Source organism: Limanda limanda, chromosome 22 (genome assembly GCF_963576545.1).
Source record: "Limanda limanda chromosome 22, fLimLim1.1, whole genome shotgun sequence".
Classification (NCBI taxonomy): domain Eukaryota; kingdom Metazoa; phylum Chordata; class Actinopteri; order Pleuronectiformes; family Pleuronectidae; genus Limanda; species Limanda limanda.
The window spans coordinates 5,693,036-5,712,476 of NC_083657.1; the positions used below are offsets into that span (position 1 = coordinate 5,693,036).

A 19,441-nucleotide genomic window follows, 5' to 3' on the forward strand; every position below is an offset into this window, starting at 1 on the left:
ATAATAAAAGCGTTTACTATTAGAAAAAAAGTCAAATACAATACAAGGTAACGTGGTTATTGCATAAATTGATTTATTATATTATTATTGAGCCTTTTCAAGCTGGATGAACTTGGAATAAAGTTTGTTTGGAGGGTACATCGTGTGCCCCGGTCCGACCCGAGCGCTTCCGGAAACAGCCGAGTGGGGTTGGAGGGAGGGGAGGGAGGGGGGGCCACCGTAGTTTCGACAAGCCGAGGGAAAGCAAAATGGCGGACGACGATATTACGCTCGACGGGAAACCTCTCCAGTCGCTGCGAGTGGCCGACCTGAAGCTGGCTCTGGAGCAGAGGAACCTGCCCAAGAGCGGCCAGAAGAATGCGCTGGTCAAGCGGCTGAAGGGGGTGAGTGCTCCCCGGGGTGAGGGGCTCGAAGTCCGGGGAAGTTCAGCCGGAGCAGACCCACGGAGGAGGGGGGGTCGGGTGGACATTACGAGGCCGAGTGTGTGCACTGGGAAGCGGGAACACATGAACCGTGTCCTCCCGCTGAAACCGCTTTGAAACCGGTTTATTCTGGAAGGGACCCCGGCGGGAGGGGAACCGTCCGCCATTACGGCTGTTCCAGCTAATCCACAGCGACTCCCCGTGCATCGTGTGTCCGCGGAAGTGTGCACCTGTCAAGTCGAGGCCTAGCGTACTGTACATGGCCGCCGCGCTTTGTGTGTGTGTGTGTGTGTGTGTGTGTGTGTGTGTGTGTGTGTGTGTGTGTGTGTGTGTGTGTGTGTGTGTGTGTGTGTGTGTGTGTGTGTGTGTGTGTGTGTGTGTGTGTGTGTGTGTGTGTGTGTGTGTGTGTGTGTGTGTCGACGGGCGCGCGCTTGGCGATGTAAACACGTAACAGCGACTCATTCGCGTTGTGTACTTTCGAGTGTTGTTGTTGTTGTTTTTATTGTTGTTTTCGCTGCAGACTTTGAGTTTACAAACCAGCACAGGTTTCAGGGCCAATTAAAAACCTCCTGTTCGCCATATTCATGTAAACACGACACTTACCCCACGTATAGGAAGATCCGGTGTGTAAATAATAACACATTAAATCATATTTGTGTTCATTCATAGGTTTAAAAGTTGTAAGAGTAGATTGTGGATTGAGAAAACACAGGTAGAGATGGAATAACAATCAACACTGTAGGGTAATAAAGCAATATCTGTTATTATTGCGATATCAATAAAGTATTGCAATAACCAATAGTAGCGATCTATGTTCATAACATCTTGTCAGCCTGTTATATCAACTCTGCGTCACGTAATTATATGTTAGGACCACATGTAATATTTACTGTAATAACAGTGTCGTGGTTATTTCAGTGTCAATACAGCATTACAATAGTGTTTAGGAGCAATGAGGGAGTTTGTTTACAACCGATCCGGGTTTAAAACATCTTATTAGCATGTTATATACATACATATGTATATATATATATATACTACAACACAACCAGGCTATCACTATTGTGTAAATAATCAGAATCAGTATTATTTCTATTGCCACGTATATTTGCCTATATTGGAAATTGCCATGGTGTGGTTGGTGCACTGTACATAAAAACAAAACAACAATATAAACAATAAAATAATACATACAGTAAGAAACAGAATGGGCACGTGAGTGATGGGCACATAAGGCCCATCACTCACATGCTGTTTGATATAACTCTCTAGTAATAGAGCTGTATTCCAAGCCAGGATTGTTCGTTATTAAATCCACTTTGAGTTACTTGTAATTGAAATTAAAATTGTGCTTTATGGATTGAAACGATGACCAGAACTGTAAATCCCTGAGTTAGATTGTGTCCATAGAACTTTGCTGCACAACTCTCCCTTCTTCTGAAGTGTGTTGTTGACATTGGCTTTTGAATTTGTGGTATAATATCATGTAGCATAATTATTCCTCTTCCTCATCCCTGGCAGGCTCTGATGCTGGAAAACCTACAGAGGTCTTCCTCCTCCCACAGTGGGCTGCAGCCCAACTCTCAGGTAGGTGCAGATTATCAAAGATGGGCTTGCTTGCTTATCTTTAGACGACACGTGTGATTTCTGAGACGTTATTTCCAAATGTTGAGTTTTTTGTGTGTCTCTCTGTCATAGATAGGGGAGGAGATGTGCCAGAACAGCTTCATCAAACAGTACCTGGCCAAACAGCAGGAGCTCCTTCGCCAGAGACTTGAGAGAGAGGCCCAGCAGGAGGAAGATGATGGTACAACATGACACACAATCAGAAATCAGAGAGTAAACACAATCTGTTCTGTGAGAACAGCGTATGAATGGATAAACACACTCAGACACATAACAGCTAGCTCCCAAATTAGAAGTGTCAATAAATGTTTTTGGAAGAATCACGCATTAGATAGATAGATAGATAGATAGATAGATAGATAGATAGATAGATAGATAGATGGATAGATGGATAGATGGATAGATGGATAGATAGATGGATGGATGGATAGAGTACTTTATTCATCCCCGAAGGGAAATTAAGTCGTCATAGCAGCCGGTATATTTGAATACAATAAAATACAATACAATAGAATAAAATATAAAATATTTAGGTAGAAAGAATAAAAAAACAGAAACACAAGATAAATAGGTAGATAAGGTGCAGTGGCAAGATGATGGTAATAGTACTGATGATATGATGGTAATGTTATTGTTAGACAGTATATAAGAATAGTACAGTATATATAGTATATAATATAACATAATATATATTATATATGATAGTAATTATACCAATATAATAGCAGTATATAGTAATAATGGCAGCAACAGTATATATAATAATAATAGTAAATATAATAATAATAATAATAATAACATGTACACATGTATAAATATGTGTATATAGACTTACATATAAAAAGAATATACAGAGAGTATGATATAATATGATATGATATATAGTAGAGAAGTATAACAGAAGAAAAATTAATAAAGGATTCCCTCATCATGCACATACAACTCAATATTACTCAGCCACTGTTGACATTGAGTTTTTTTGAATCATTGGAAACAGAGAACAGGAGAAGGTCAAATTATGTTAGATATCAAACAACCCACACCATCTCTGTGTGGACAGAAACGTTAGGGAAATGGGTCCGTCCATTTTTGGCTGATAGAAAAGGATCCAAACGTTGTGTCTCGTGAATTCAAATCCGAATTTTGGTGCTGACACTAAAGCACGGCCTTGTTTCCCCTCGCTTACAGAAAGCCCAGCAGTGCCAGAGGAGGATGAAGACCACTCTGAAGACAATGACTGCTATGTCTCTGAGGTCAGTAACGTCCACACACTGAAGAATCAAACGAGCAAAACTAAAGATTCAGGGAAAACTAACGCTGTGAGAAATCTCTTTTCCTCTTAAGCCTCTCTATGTTCTACATCTCATGCCAAAATGTACCTGGTGCTTTTACAGATTAGGTTTTTAAATTGTTATCTATGATCTTAGAAGTGCTGGAACCATCATGAAATCTGACTTGTGATTATTTGTCTCCAGCCGCACCGCCCCACTCCCTCCCAGTCCAATCAGACCAGAGCAGAGGAGAGAGGAGGAGGAGCCTCTGCGATGAGTCATGGGATGATGGGATACAACCCTGACATGGGCCCCAGTCCCACTCTTCACCACCATGAGTCCCCTGAAGCTGCAGGGGCGAGGATGCAGCGAGCCATGGGGCACAAGGAGCCCCCGGCCCCCTCTCCTCCTCGGGCTGTAGCCTCCCTGTCAGTGCGCGTCCTGGGGAAGCCGGACCGCCAGGGGCTGCCCCCTGCTGTGCCCCGGGCCCAGGAGAGGGAGGGAACCGCCCCGAGTGAACCAGGGTCGGCTCATCCCGTGCTCCACCTGAGCCGATCTGCTGGAGTAGCAGGGGGAAGCCATGTCATTATGGATAGTGACGATGACGACGGTGATGATGAGTGTGAGGATGAAGAGGATTGGGGGCCTGGTCCTGGCAAAGCACGGATGGCTAACAGAGTCCCTCCCCAGCCGCAGCAGATGCCCCCCAGCGCCCCAATGGCAGGCGCAAGGTCCAAGCGCAAGCTTCAACCTCCGCAGCACATCCCACCACCACAGGTTCACCACACCCCCATGCAGCTGCGCCACCCCACGCCTCCGCCCTCTCCACCCCCAGACCTGTTCCCCCTCCCTGACACCCCCAAGCAGAGTCCACCAGACGCAGAGAACCAGGAGGGAGAGGGTTCTCAGCCTGCACCGAGGGGGGAGTCTGTCCCACCTCCTACCTTGCAGAGGCAAGACTCCGACTCCAGCTCTCGCTCCAGCAGCCCGGACCCCCCAGTGAAGAGCCGGCACGGACCCCTTTCTCTGCTTGTGCACAAGATGGAGTCAGAGGGAGCTTTCCGTGCATCTACAGAGATGTCAGAAGAAGCAGCTCATTCCACTGCTGGGTCTTCCAGTGAGTCACCACTGCAAAAACTGGAGAGAAAGAGGCAACAAGAGACCAGAGAGATGGAGGAGGAGAGGCACCTGAAAAAAGAGAAGGAGCGAGAACGACAGCTGGAGCAGGAGAGGGAGAGAATTAAGGCACAAGAACAGGAGAGAGAGAAGAAACGCCTGGAAGGAGAGAAGGAAAAGGAGAGAAAACGCCTGGAAGAAGAGGAGAAACGGCGCCAGAAAGAGGAGCGAGAAAAAGAGAGAAAACGTCTGGAAGAGGAAAAAGAAAAAGAGAGAAAACAGCAGGAAGATGAGAAGAGACGAGAGGAGAAGCGGCTAAAGGAAGAGCAGGAGAAGAGACAGCAGACGGCCAGGAAAGCGTGGGTGGTGGTAACTGAGCCACAAGATTCAGGTTCCTCATCTGATTCTGACTCCAAATCAGACTCGTCTTCATCACAATCCTCCTCCTCCAGGGACAAATCCTCCCCTGCCAGGCCGATGAAGGTCAGTTATGGACAAGAGCATTGATAGATATTCATAAGGTTTAGTAATAATGATAACAATCTCATCATTGATCATTTTTCAATCATGTTTATCCCAATTTATTGGAGAAATTTTCAGTATTTTATTCGTTTCAATCACCTCACATTATTTCAGCCATGTGGTGTTTTGTTTTTTTTGAAGAATGCATTTAAAAGCATATTGCGATTTGTATTTCAACGTTTTGTCTTAAATGATTTCACAGAAGGTAAAACAAGGACAAGAAGCAGAGGAAGGAAAAAATACCAACCTGAGTAAGGAGGTGGAGAAACGACACCTTTCCCAAAGGTCAGTAACAGTCATTAAAATGGAGAGAACCTTAATAACAAGTGTCGTTGAGTCCTCGTAATATTCGAGGATGAAGTTGAAGTCACTCCAGCACAATGAACGATTATTATAAATATGCACACACCTCCCTCTTGCCTTTTCTATATTTTTTACTGTGTTTACTGTGCATGCTATTGATTCAATTCTCTCTAAAAGGCCTTTGTCCCTCTTAAACTTTACTTTGTAACTATTTTCTGTTGCTAACTGCCTTTTATTAACTATTATTATTTCTTTTAAGTTAAAAGACAGATTTTTTTAACCTTAGTGAAGGCTGTGGTTTAAACTCTTCTGTATGAGCAGAAAATGACAAACACTTGATAAACAGCCAAACATTTTACAAATCTGAGGTTATACTTCTTCACTGTCCTCGATATATATAATGAACCTTTGTTATATCATTATCACTAGTTAAGAGTTTTGGTAGAATCACATGAAATATTTACTACGACGACGGAGAGGACCGTGTCTACACTGAAGTCAAATAAACTCGGTTGGGTCGGAGCTTCCTCGGTTTCTCCTTAACTGTTAAGTTATATTCAGCTTTGTTTCTTGGCTATTGCTCGGACAAATTTGATTTGTTGCATGAATGGCTGCTTTAATTATATTAGTATATTTTGTGAGCATGGACAGGCATGGGGAATCTAAATATGTGACACAGAGTCGATAACATGCTTACAAGATGTTTTAACCAGGGGTCGGTTGTAAACACACTCCCTCATCGCCCCTCATGGCCATTTGTTATACTGTATATTGCACTGATTACTTATATCGTTTATTGTCCAGCATGCTGTTTTCACAATCCTATCAATGATTCCCTGGTTCTACTTTTAGACCAGTTTTTAAATAAATAAGGGAATAAATTAGTCATTATTTTCCCCAAAAGACAAGTTTTTCTGTCACAGGAGACACTCATGTTGTCTAGATTGGAGTCATGGTAGACTCACATGTAAAATTTACGATAACAGACAGCACCTTGTCTCCACTGAAGTTGAATGATTGTGTTGTAGTTTTATCAATTTCTCTTGAACTATTAAGTTGTATTTGTTTCCCTGGACAAATTTGATTAATTTCCGGCTGTGTATAATTTGTCAGAGTGGACAGATATCTGAAACATGTGTCACGGACTTGAAAACATGCTCACAAGATGTTTTAAACACGGCTCAGCTGTAAACACATTCTCCTAGCTCCTAATTATAGCAGGTTGTATGTCTTGTCAGGCATTTGCACAGATGTCACAACCGACTTCTCCTGCTGTTCCTCCACCTTCCCGTGTTGATACTTTCCTCCAATTTTGATTAAATGCCGAGAGAACGATCCATTAGCGATTATTATCTGGAATGCGCCACATTTTAAACGCCTCACCGGACTTTTATTTTGAAAACCCGCCCACCGGAAGCTATCTTCTGCACTCCGGTAGACTTGACACAGGTCTGTGGAGCCAACATGGCCGCCATGCATGCACCGCATCCCTGATGCCGACGCAGTGTGCAGCTAATCAGAGGCAGACAGCACCCCCACCGGGTTGTCGTGGGTTCGAGTCCCCGTTTTCAAACGACCTTAAACCGGAAGAAGCGCTAGTAGCTGCCGGGGTGTCTGTTTCTACACCCGTGGTTTCCGGTCCAGGCATCATGCTGTCCGAAGGCAACAAAAACGGGTAAGAGAACACACCTGCGACCCCCAGATGTCTGGTTTTCATCCAGGATTAAATGATCCGGTCCCATCGTGTGGATCGAGATCGCCTGGGTGTGAACCGCTTGTCCTCGGTGCCGGTTCGATTCCCTGTAGTCCTCCCCCGGCCTGGTGTTCCATGCTCGTCCATGTGAGGAGCACCGGGGGTGGGGACGTCGTGAGTCTTTTGTTGGGTGAAGGAGCAGGAGGACGTGTGATCGCAGCCTGAAATAGCGTTTCGATGAAGGAACACACTGATGAATAAATGATGGCTTTCATAGTGGCAGTGATTTTTCTCTCTCTCCCCACTGACCTTAACACTGAGTCACGCCAGGTAGCCTCAAACAGGAGGTTTCTTATTCTGAACTGAGGATTTGCATCTTTTACCTGTCTTTGTATTTTTAGATTCATGTGTGTGTGGCTGTAGCTGCTGATGGTCTCACTGCTGTCGAGGGAGATCATTAAAGCAGCAGACATCTGTTCGCTGTACAGTCGGTGTGAATGGGCCCTGATGGTGTGATATCATTCTCTCAGCTGCTCTCACCCTCGTTCACTGGGAGCTGATTACACGTGTGATCTGATCAGTGACCACAGTTGTGAGAGTTCATCTTTTCTTGATTTCAGCAAATTCTGTTGAGCTGCAATGATTCTGAATGGATTCTGCAGCTCACACTAAACCTACGATCTCTTTATGTCAATTATTGTGTGAAGTAACATTTATTTTACAGTACATCTAACATATAGAGGTATTATTCGGCAGGTTGAAGCTGTACGTTACCATGCTTCTTAATTTCAACCTGTAGGTTTATGAATGTGAAGCTCTAGAACGCATCTATACAAAAACACGTTTAATTACCTATTGTGTTTTTTCTGTGCTCATTACCTCACTTTGGCCTGGCCCCTCCTGATCCTAAGGGGTTATATTTCTCGTAGACATCTGTCTCCCTTTATAGAGGGCACAGGTGTGCCCATGGTTTTGCCAAAGACTCACACACACACACACACACACACAGACACACACACAGGCACTGACATCCACACCCAGGGCAGAAAATAATTGGTGCCTAACTCACAAAAGACAAAGCTCAAAGCTGTGATTTGATATCAAAACCTGGAATTCACTTTCAATACCAACCGTTTCCACGTTTGATGAATGGATTATTTACCTCCGTCAGATGCACAATGCAAGGAGCCATATGCTGAATCAAAGAGGTGAGCGTGTGCTCCGTGATGGAGAGGAGGATGTGATCCTCCCACCTGCAGGGGGGTGCGGAGGAGGCTTTTGATAATGCTGGCAGGAGAAGTTGAGGGGGCAGCTAAAAATATCATGATCTTGTATTTGCTCTGTTGTAGATGACGGCATTAAAATATGAAGAAAGGGTTTTGGCTGCTGTGAGCTCAGAGCCGTTTTCAGACATGACCTCTGGGTAAAGTTCGGAGAATTGGCTAAGTAGTTTACCCAGAGTTTGACTTTCACACACGTGTCTCACTCGGACATTTGCGATTTCACAAGCACCGTTGTTTCTCTACTGACCCACTGAGAATCAGATGAAGACGACAAGCATCGAGTGAGCTGTGTGTGCGTCCCGGACGATGAGTTAGTTTGAGGTGTGTTTGTGACCCTGGGTGTCAGTTTGCTGGTGAGTTATTTATAGCTTGACCCAGATCACCGGCCTCCAGCACCCTTCCTCTGACTGCTCCAGTGTTTTCCTCGGTCTTGTCCTACACATCGTTTTGTTTTCCCTTCACACTTATCCTCACACCACCCGGTTCCAAGAGCTGAGCTGGAACACCACCATGTCTGGATTGAGTTCCCAGTGATTATCAAGGGGGAGCCCTATTGAGAATTGCTGGGATCGTCCTGTCTCACCGATCAGTCCCAAGTGACAACAAATGTGTTTCTTCTTCCTGCAGGGAGGTGTCGGAGCCCAGCGCAGCCGCCGTGACAGAGGTGGAACCAGACTCTGAGAGCTCCATGGCCGATCAGCCGGCATCGGGCGCCGAGCCTGAGAGCAGCGAGAACCGCCTGGAGGAGGTAAGGTCACTGAGGGTGGGGCTGCCTTGGTCTTTGTTCTGTCTCCCACTAACCGGCATCCTCATTCACATACAAGCATGTGTAGCTTAGAGGACGACTCAAAACCAACACAACTCCAATGTTTTCACTCAAGCCTTCTTGCCCCTGTGGAGAATTCTACATTCCTTTTCTCAACGTATAATTCACATAGACGATTGTACAATTGACGACCAGTGATGAAACAGTGGCTGAGTTGGAGTTGGGTCCCGAAGTAAAACAGGAATGAACTAAACCTCTCATTTGTGTTTTAATGCAACTAATGTTTCATAACTACCACGTGAATTTTGATGATCTCTCACACACGTCCATTATCTGTCTCGGCCTCTTAGAGGGATGTTAAGTGCTGCTGCTGCTAGAATACAAGTAATGATGTTAATAGAGTGATAAATTAGATGTTTGTGCTCTGCAGAGTGCATGTTCCTCACCCTACGGTTCCTGTCTGTTAGGAGGCAGTGAGAGAAAACACTAAACCCCAGCGCCCTGATGCACCAGGTCAATTATCAATGGCTGTTAATCGTCTGTGAGCGACTACGGCTCTCAGGTTTTATGGAGCATCCTGCACAATTGGCAAAGCACTGAACCGGTGGCAGAGATAGCTGGTGGAACAAATGGTTTCTGTTTATCTTCTTGCCTCTGCCTTTTTCTTTTAGGGACAATACCAGGATTTTCACACTGGATATGGTCCCATTTCTATTTTATTCCTTATTTAATACAATAGTTTTATAATATTTGAATTTGGTTAGCAGCAGATTATTTGTAGTGGAAGTATTTGATTCATGTTCGACTGCCGAAATTAATTAAACAGTACTACTGACTTAATTTCCCCCCCGTGTCACCAACCTTCCGCTTTTGTCTTTGTACGCTACTAAAATAAATCTTGGTGTGTCAGGGTCTTGGAGTCAGACCAGGGTATTTCATTTTATGCTGTCCTATGCAGTTTTCCCTTATTTAAATAAAAAACACTTTAAATTTTTACTTCCGTTTACACATTTACAACCAGATTAGACCACATAACTTTCTTGTTAGCAACGTAAGACTCTCGCAGGCTCATTGCATTGCATGTTATCTAGATTACCTCAAAGAATAACCTCTAGCCATCGAAAGTTATCAGGCATGTGTCCTTTTACCCTGTGTGTGGTTTTGATTTCTCCCTTGAGTTTGCACGAGTAATGGACCCTGACAGTGTGTGTAGAGATGCATCAGGGCTTGTTTCTGCTGTTTCTTTCACCCTCTCTTCATCCTCCCAGCTCTCTTGCTTCCTCCCTTCACGCTGCCTTTCTCTCTTTAACTCAGTGTCTCTCTTTCCCTATTTGCCCCCTTTACTTTCCATCTTTGCCTTTTTTATATCCCATCATGATCGCCTCTCTCTCACTATATATATTTATGGTGTGATTGCTGTTTAAAACCCCATTGATTGCTTTGTTATGAAGGTTCCCATGCCTCTTCCATTGCCCCTAATGGTACCTGCTGCGTACTACTACTACTACCACCACCACCACCACCACCAACACCTCCTCCACTCCTCCTACTCCTCCTACAACTCCTGTCCCGCTATGCCCAAGTGCGTCGCTGGTACCTGAATTAGGCCCAGAGTCTGCAACCGTATGGCACGAGTAAAACCTGAGCCTGCAAGGCCCCCCCCGTAGCCCTCCAGTGATGCGCTGAGCCAGCAGGAACTGCATCTTGCATCCCATCACCACAGACAGCAGCGGCAGCCATGGTAACTGCAGCAGCCCGCAGTCGCCATGGTAACCCGGCCTCGAGGGCTGGGAGCCTGCTCGTTGATCTGAACCGCACTGGACTGTACTGCGCTGTGTGCTGGTGATGAATGATGGGATAGGGGAAGGGGAGTGTGATCTAACGCTCTGCATCGCCTCCTGCCCCCCCCCCGACGCCCATTTTGAGGATGAGCACATGAGTCTCCAAGTGTCATCCTCCAACATCCGTGCTGCTGTCCTCCAAAAGCCAGATGCAGCACCGATGAAAGACAAAATTCTTCTGCACTCCAGTGTCATTTTCACTTCTACCTCCAGTCCCACACTGCCCTCTGCTTGCAGGGTTGAGTAATGACTTTGGACTGAGATCTGCTGTAATAACCCAAACTGTGACCAGAGCAGCTGTATGAGCACTATTTCGGGTTTAAGCTTCACAGCACATTGGAAGATAAGGATAAGACCCGTATCTGTGGATGCAATATGATTATGTGCACTCTCAAATATCTGGAACAGTGTTTTTGCTGCAGCACGGAAGGCTAGCAGTTGCCCTCTAACCAACCTTTTGAAGGGGGACATTCATTATTCAGCTGTGAAAGTGAAATCCTGTCGTCAAGCTGGATGTGATAATCACAAGAGAACTGTTCTACAGAGACATTTAAAGGACATCATATCAAGGACAAGTTAATGGACTAATCGTGCACTGTGGCTTTGGGTGCACGGTGCCATCGATCATCCACACGTGGCCCAAGAGCGCCGGGCATCTACACAATCCTCTGCAGCCACACTGTCAGTGACTCAGTGGCTTGTTCTCCAGGAAACCAAGATCCGCTGCCACCGCTGTGGACCTGGCAGACGGACAACTGGTGGTGTTATAAACATCTATCTCTTCATCTCATCCACAACCTGTGCCCTTGCATTTCAAGTGACTTCCCAATGATTGAATGGCAATCAAACCTATTTTTTCTGGATTGTAATTTTCCAAAGCCAAAAGCTCCTGGATTGCTTTTCCTTTTTATATCCATCAAAAGACTTGTTCCTGTGCTGTCAACTTGATAACAAATGCAAGGACTCTTCAACTGACCGTCAGGCAATCCAAAACACCAATGAACTTTTCAACCACCAACTCAAATCTTTTGGACAACACACAAACTCCTCGCAAGACAAGTTTTTGTCGTTTTGACATTTCCGATACACTCAAATGTCAGAAAGACTTTCAGGACCGTACATCGGAGAAGATGGACACCTTTGACTATAAATTCAAGCCAGTGGATTTATTCCCGATGCACCTCACAGATCATGGACTCCAGCAAAGCAAACCTCGCCCTGACCCTCATCAGAATCCACCATAAGACAATTTGAAACTCCCGGCTTCCCAAAAGACTGTAACACGACAAACGTTTCTCCCCAGCCCCATTCAAGAAAAAAAGTCCCGTCCAGTGATAAGTTCCTGCCTGGTGGCAAATCTGCACACTCTAATCGAGTATCGCCCTCACTCCTCTGCCTTCTCTGATTGGATCCTTGTTGCCTAGATACAGTACACACTGTCGTGCGGTTGGGCCATAGTCAAGCCAGTAAGGAAACAGGTGTCAAATGGTTTAATTGAAATTATAAACTGTAAAAAAAAAAAAAACGTTTTTCTTTCCTTATCTTTTATGTAAATCAGAGGAGTGAATTATTCTCCTGTTTTTAATTCTAGTATAAAATCTGAACCGACACATGTACTGCCGTTTGAATTTGGTATTTTGACACCAAGCTGAAAATGCTCATTATGCATTTGAACACTTGTTTAAATAGTTATTGGTGTATTGGTGAATGTCAACTGCAGTATAAACAGTCCAGACAGATCTTTGACTCTTCAACACTCCTCCTCTCCACCTCTGTTCACAGATGTCAGTTCATATTTAAAGTTTCATATTTAATGATGCTACAGATACTCGGGAATCATGTGCTACCATCACACAAGTTAGAAATTATTATTATTATAATGCCTGGAGAGCTGGCTCATACGTAGTTCACCCTGCCTTTGTTCTTCTGAACCACATTAAAGCTCCCAGATAATTACAGGAGCCGGCTTTGAAAAGGAAAATTAATGAGTAGCAGGTTAAATATTATTATGATTTGACATTAAACGTAGGGTTGGTAATTTGTTTCTGAAACGTATTTGATCTTAGAATCCTCTTCACATCCTGATAATCATCAACGTGTGGTGGGTGTGTTTTGGGGACGTAGCTCTGAAGAGAGGGTCGATGGGAGGGGGGGGAGAGTTGTGTATCAGTTGCTTTTCCAGGATTCACAACCCTAACTTAAACTATTTAGTATTTAGACTGGATTTGGGACTAGGGTTTGTATCACCTAGTCCTAAAAGGGAACTGGAATATATCTCTGGATAGGATTTACACAGATAGGATATGTTATAGGCTCACTGGATAGGACTATATCACAGATTGGGGCTCGTATCATTCCTGGTTTTCGTTAAAGAAAATCAGATGGAGTTACGATAGAGAAGGTTTAAGCACAGTAGTGTTGAGATCACCCCCCCATCCTCGAGAGAAAGTTCACCCAGTCAGTCTTGTAGAGTAACAGCATCAAATCAAAAACAGGCACTTTCTATTCCCAGAGTAGTCTGATGGACATTGTAATGTAATATCTTACAGTATTGAGATATGATCCAGTTTACACACAGCCCTTAATGCACATCATGGACACACACACACACACACACACACACACACACACAGACACAGACACTAGAGGGGAGCAGTGTATAGATTTATCTCTGTGTCTGTGAGCAGAAGGTGGAAGGCAGAAATGTGTCTGAAGTCTCACTATCGACCAAACCATCTTCTTCTTAATGTGGCACGATTGGAGCCTCCAGGTCTCTGTTACTTTAATCCCCCCTCCCCCCCCCGCACCCTCTCCTCCACTTGTCCTGTTTCACCTCCTCTCTGTTGATGTCTGGTCTGGACTCTGGTTCTCATCTCGCCCCGCACCCCTGGGGTTTCTGTATGTTCTCTCTCTGTCTCTCTCTCCTCCCAGAGCACAACTCCTAAGGCTTTCGCTGCCCGGAAGATATCCTTGACCAGTGAGTATACCACTTACATGTTCCCCCCCCCCTCCTCTGACTCCCGGATCAGTCTTCACTTAAATTTAAAATCTGAAAGAAATATCGCAATTTTGAAAGTGCTCATATTTGAAGTACAATCCAAGTCGGCAAATGCAAATCTCGTTAGGGGAATCTACAATACATCTTATTTTCACTGCTACTTCTCGATTCCTAGTATTTCATCTACATACTTTGCATAATATTAAATCAAATTATTTGTCTGAATTCCATTTTGTAAACTCTTTAGCCTTAAATGAGTAACTGTTACCCTCAGAAAAACCATTAGGCTTTAAATAATAAAACAGTCTCTTATGCTCTGAGCTTGCAGTGACTTTAATTTAAGTTCCTTTCAGTGTGTTTTCTCGCTGTCTCTCTCTCTCTTTCTTCTCTTCTCTGTGATAAACTACCTTTCTTTGACTCCTGCAGGCAGTAAGACGTCTCCAGCCACCGCGGACGGAGGAGCAGGAGAATCTGAGACGGCGACGGCAGCAGGAAGGAAGAGGCGCTGGGGCTCCAGCACAGCCGTCACTGCCAAGAAACCATCGATCAGCATCACCACCGACTCACTGAAGGTACTGATAGAAGACCAACATCCTGAAATCCTTATAGTTTCTTCTCAAGATTTGTATTGTGGCTTGAGACTCGCCAGTGAACTCTCCCTCCAACCTCCACGTGTCTGTGTCTCTGTGCTTCAGTCTCTGATCCCGGACATTAAAGTGAACCAGGAGGCTGTGGTAGAGCTTCACCCAGAGGAGCTGCAGCTGTCTGGGGACGAGGAGAACCTGGACAACAGCCACAGCGACCAGGACAAAGGACTGAAGATCAGACGCACCGTCACACAGGTACAGAGAGTTATATCAGTGCGTTTAGCTGGAACCTTTTTGGATTGTTTTCAGGCAAGAAATGAGAAGGTGTGGTTCTTGTTTAAATAGTTAAAATCACATATTCATTTCAAATTATTGTCCAATTTGAAGAACAGGTTGTTGTCAGTGTGTTTTGAACTGTCACGTGACATGTTTTTCAACCTGTTATTCCTCTCCAGGTCGTCCCAGGTGACAGTCAGGAAAATGGCCAGACAAATGAAGAGGAAGAGATGGAGAAACCGGAGAAGGAAAAACCGCGCCGGACTTCCAGAGACAAAAGGAAGAACAGTCTCTCCGAGGAAGCAGCGGAATCACAGACATCCGTCACTCTTGACGTCGAGGCGAAGAAAGGTAAAGTGACTCGCTGTAAAGTTTGTGGGCTTTGAACTGCTGTAAATTGTTGGGTATAAATCTCTTTGCTGCTGCTCTCTTGTCATCATCCCTCAGGCATCTCTCCCTCTCTTCTTGATTACACAAATTCCTGTTTTTTTAAAGTCCCTCTCGCTCTTCTTTCCCTCAGTTACTCCCAGCGACAGTCTGGTGCGTCGCTCCATCAGTCAGCAGAAGTCCGGCGTGTCCATCACCATCGACGACCCGATCCGTGCCGCTCGTCAGCCCTCGCCACCTCGAGGCAAAATCTCAAATATCATCCATGTGACCAACCTGGTGGGTTTGAAACTCTACATCACATTCAAAGGCACAAATACAGCCCAGTGTCTCCAAGTCCAAGTTAAAATGTAATCCCATAAAAAGATCCTGTTATATTTTAGTGTCTTCACTGAACTGGAGCCTGGAACTTTCCCCACAAACTCAAATTATGTGGTTGTTCGGGAAAAAAATTCCAGCTTTTTTTCCAAATCCACTGTACACATTTTTCGTGAATGAGGCGTATTGTGTTGATGCCAGTGGAAACCATATCACCATCATACCCATAATTAGAGTCAGGAGCGCTTAACCAGGTATTATGGCTGCAGTCAAGCATCACTTTAAGTTGGGGGCACAGTGCGTGACTAAACAGATGATGACAAGACAAGACATTACACATTTAATGACTGGTATTTGCACATTTTTTTATTCGTGCTATAGAAGCAAGACTTTAAAGTGACACATGGATCAAAGTATAACGCATTTCTTTTGCCACCCAGCCTCTAATAAAACAGCATCCAAACAAACAAGACAGATCAGAGCTAGTGAAACTGCAAAGATCATCACCATCGTGTTCCTAACTCATTTGAAATATCGGCCTTTCACCGACTTTGGTAACTGACTGGTTCTCTTTCCTCATCCTGAAGGTGCGCCCCTTCACCCTGGGTCAGCTGAAGGAGCTGCTGAACCAGACCGGCTCCTTGGTGGAGGAGGGCTTCTGGATCGACAAGATCAAGTCTCACTGCTTTGTCACTGTGAGCACGAACGTTTTCCCTTCTCTGTGTTGACATCCACCTGTGTGAACATGTATTTAACCTTCAGAAGGATTTCTCAGCCTTGTAACCGTTTCCCTCTCCTCGTGTGTCTGTAGTACGCCACAGCAGAGGAGGCCGTCTCCACCAGATCTGCCATCCACGGGGTCAAATGGCCCTCAAGCAACCCCAAGGTCCTCAGCGTCGACTTCTGTGAGCAGGATGAGGTAATGAACACCTTCAATCTATTAAATACAGATCTGCCAACCTTACAGAAGAGGCTGGGAAGCATATTCCAGCTTAACCTCCTTTAAAATCCTGGTTTATTTGAGACACACAAGTTAGATTTAAAAAAATACATTATTTATGACTTCAAATTGAATCCAGACAGTTTCTGAAAGTGTGGATGCCTCTTCTGTTGCTTTATAAAATATATATTAAAACGTTGTTGCCTTAAAGTCTGTATAAGTGCCCCAGTTAGTCCCCGGGTGATTCAGCATTTCTGTGCACCTGAGCTTGGAATGTGTCAAGTGGAAAAGGCAGCTATTGCTTTCCAAAGTAAAAGGTACAAAGAGTAAAATATTAACAGGTTTATTTTTTGAGCCATTTAAGATGAGCGTCTCAACACTGTGCTTAACGATCACAGGGGTTTTCTTTAATATGTAGGAAGTGTTGAGTCGTCCAAACTGGCTGAAGTTGCCCTTTTGTACCTGAGTCCATAACATCTGCATCACACACAGCAAATCTTCAAATCCGCTGCCAGACTTAAGCATCAGTTTCATCCAGGAATGGATTTCTGATGACGCGTTAAACCTGACTCACAGTGGCATCAGATTATTAATTCATCTGTTTCTAAAATCGTGCATCTCCATACAATCTGACATTTGTCTCTGTGTGTCCTTCCACAGCTGGACTTTCACAAAGGCATCCTGAAACCAGGCAAAGAGGAGGACCACGCCCCCCCGCCCAGCGCCCCTCAGAACCGGCTGCCCCCCCTGATGCCCGAGCGAGACCGGGAGCGCGGAGTCGCTGGAGTGCGCGACCTCTGGGCCGAGCGGCAGAGAGAGATGGAGCGCCGGGAGCTGGCCCGTGGCGAGCGGGAATGGGACCGGGACAAGGTCCGGGAATTCGCCAGACCGGGGGAGGACGGCCGCCGATCCCGATCCAGAGAGAGAGAGCGGAGGAGGAAGGACCGGGCGAAGAGCAAGGAGAAGAAGTCAGATAAGAAGGGTAGGAGAACGAGGAGGGAATAATGGTTGCTTTTTTAGACAAATACATTTTATACAAGTAACATTTCATCTGTTATTTCTGTGGTGATTTAGTTGAAACCGTTCAGCATCAACCGAAGTGTCAACTTTACACCAGAGAATTCACCCGCTTGTTTCCTCACTAACAGAAAAGGGAGATGAGCCTCCGGCCAAACTTCTAGACGACTTGTTCCTCAAGACCAAAGCGGCTCCATGTATATACTGGCTTCCCCTGACGGAGGATCAGGTGGGTCCGACACACACACACACACACACACACACACACACACACACACACACACACACACACACGTGTTTTCAGTCGTTCAACGTTATACTCAGAGTGTCGAGATTTCACCTGTGCCCAGAAAACTAATCGTGTTTTGTGTCCTCCAGGCGACACAGAGGATTTTGGATCGCAAGGAGCGGCAGAAGGAGCGCGAGCTGCGGTGCAAGCAGAAGCAAGAGGATGAGGACAAGAAGCGGGAAGAGGAGAGGAAGGAGAGGCTGAAGGCTCGTGAGAAAGAGGGCGGTGGCGGCGTGACGGTTGGGGGCGGAGTAGCCGCGAGAGGAGCCGACGGAGACCGAGAGAGAGACCGCGGCCGAGACCGAGAGCCGGACAAGAGGAGGGACAGCGGTCCGCGGCCCAGTCGACCTCCGGCCAGCACCGGCAGCGGCAGACGGTCCCGTAGCCGTAGCAACCCTAGGGACAGACGCCGCTGATTGGTGGGAAAGCTGAAGATTGAGGGAGAGAGAGAGGGGGAAGCAGTGTGGCGTAGGACACAGCAGACAGGAAGTCTTGGGGAAAGGAAGTGTTTCCACTCGGTGAATCATGTCTCGCCTCAGATTCAGGACTCGTGTCTGCTCCTCGCCACCTGCGCCCGCCGTGCTTTAATTCATCCACTTCGACGCCAGCGTTGTCTTCCAAACACTTCTGCCATGTCCCCGCCCCCTACACCTCACTTCTCACCAAATGTCGCTCACATGTTCGGTTTGTAGTGAAGTATCGGTCCGTCTCGCTCCTTTCTCCCTCCATCTTTTCTCCGTGTGTCTCTTAGGAGCGAAAATTCAGTCTTCATCCCGTAGAGAGCGGCAGCGTTCCTCCTCCTCCTCTTCGTCCACCTCCTCCTCCTCGTCTCCGTGTAGTGCTGTTCGTTTTTCCCCCGCCAACGAAAAGAAGCCGGGCAGGGCGGCGGTTTCTTTGGCACGACTCAGCAGTTTGTCCCCGCTGAGGTTTGGGAGCCCGCCTCTTTATTTTAGTTCTGTGGGTGAACAGTTCCTTCCTCCTCGGAGCCCTGTAATAAAACCAGTCCAGAATAGATCCCTGACCTTGAAATATGTTCCAGGATCAGTTTTAGCGTTACTCCTCTTTTTCTTTTCTTTTTTTTTATATACATATACGACTAGATCTACAGGCCGTTGTCGTCGCCACCGTGAGGGAAGATGATTTGTTTCTGTGCATCTTGTTTATTCTTTTCTGCCTTGGAGGTTTGTGTGTTTAAAAGCAGGTGACGTTTGAACGAGGGAATCTCGTTCTCCCACAGATTCCTGAAGTCTCCATAACTGTAACTTAGAATCAGCGATAGGAAGAGATGTGGTAGCAAATCTTGTGATGATACAAAAGCCCAAGTTGATCTTAAGTGGTTGATTTCACGGACGGGCTGGATTTCAAGTGGAGGGTTATTCTGTTACTGCTACAGGAAGCTGACCTTCGCTGCACTGACGTCTCCAACTACCAGTCCCTCCTGCCACCTTTCAATCATATATATATTTAAGAGGAGGTAAAAAATAAATAAAGTTTATCTTCTAATAGAATAATGGTTACAATTTTAATATTTTTAATTTAGTTTTTAGTTTAAAACACTTTGATTTTGTTGCTTTTTCTCCTCCTGCAAGTGCTGAATGTACCGAGAACTTAAAAATGAATAAAACTTAAATTGGTTATCAGCTTCTCTGCCTGGATGTTTCTTTCACCCATTTCTCACATGTTGCTGTTTTTCTCTTTTATCAATGAAGGGGGTGTTAAGTGCAAAGGAAAAGCTTGTGTCTGAATAGTGAAAATACTACTTTGTTTGCTTATTTTAATTATGTCA

The 19,441-nt window shown here is 45.4% G+C and overlaps 1 protein-coding gene across 1 annotated transcript; it reads left to right on the forward strand.

Annotated features, from left to right (window-relative positions):
• Nucleotides 1–240: 240 nt before the first annotated feature.
• acin1b (apoptotic chromatin condensation inducer 1b) lies at nucleotides 241–19,295 on the forward strand. The gene is made up of 17 exons (XM_061066711.1): nucleotides 241–383; nucleotides 1,944–2,009; nucleotides 2,121–2,229; nucleotides 3,237–3,301; nucleotides 3,524–4,918; nucleotides 5,160–5,242; nucleotides 8,864–8,984; nucleotides 13,775–13,820; nucleotides 14,268–14,413; nucleotides 14,537–14,683; nucleotides 14,884–15,055; nucleotides 15,225–15,370; nucleotides 15,997–16,104; nucleotides 16,221–16,328; nucleotides 17,010–17,331; nucleotides 17,498–17,595; nucleotides 17,745–19,295. The coding sequence occupies exons 1-17, from the start codon at nucleotides 249–251 to the stop codon at nucleotides 18,069–18,071; spliced, it is 3,594 nt and encodes a 1,197-aa protein (XP_060922694.1). The 5' UTR covers nucleotides 241–248; the 3' UTR covers nucleotides 18,072–19,295.
• The last annotated feature ends 146 nt before the right edge of the window (nucleotides 19,296–19,441 follow it).

Coding starts and splice junctions, on each gene's coding strand:
- acin1b (XM_061066711.1), top strand. CDS start 249: ATGGCGGACGACGATATTACGCTCGACGGGAAACCTCTCCAGTCGCTG. Junction 8,985..13,774: donor GCGAGAACCGCCTGGAGGAG/GTAAGGTCACTG, acceptor CTCTCCTCCCAG/AGCACAACTCCTAAGGCTTT. Junction 17,332..17,497: donor GAAGAAGTCAGATAAGAAGG/GTAGGAGAACGA, acceptor CCTCACTAACAG/AAAAGGGAGATGAGCCTCCG.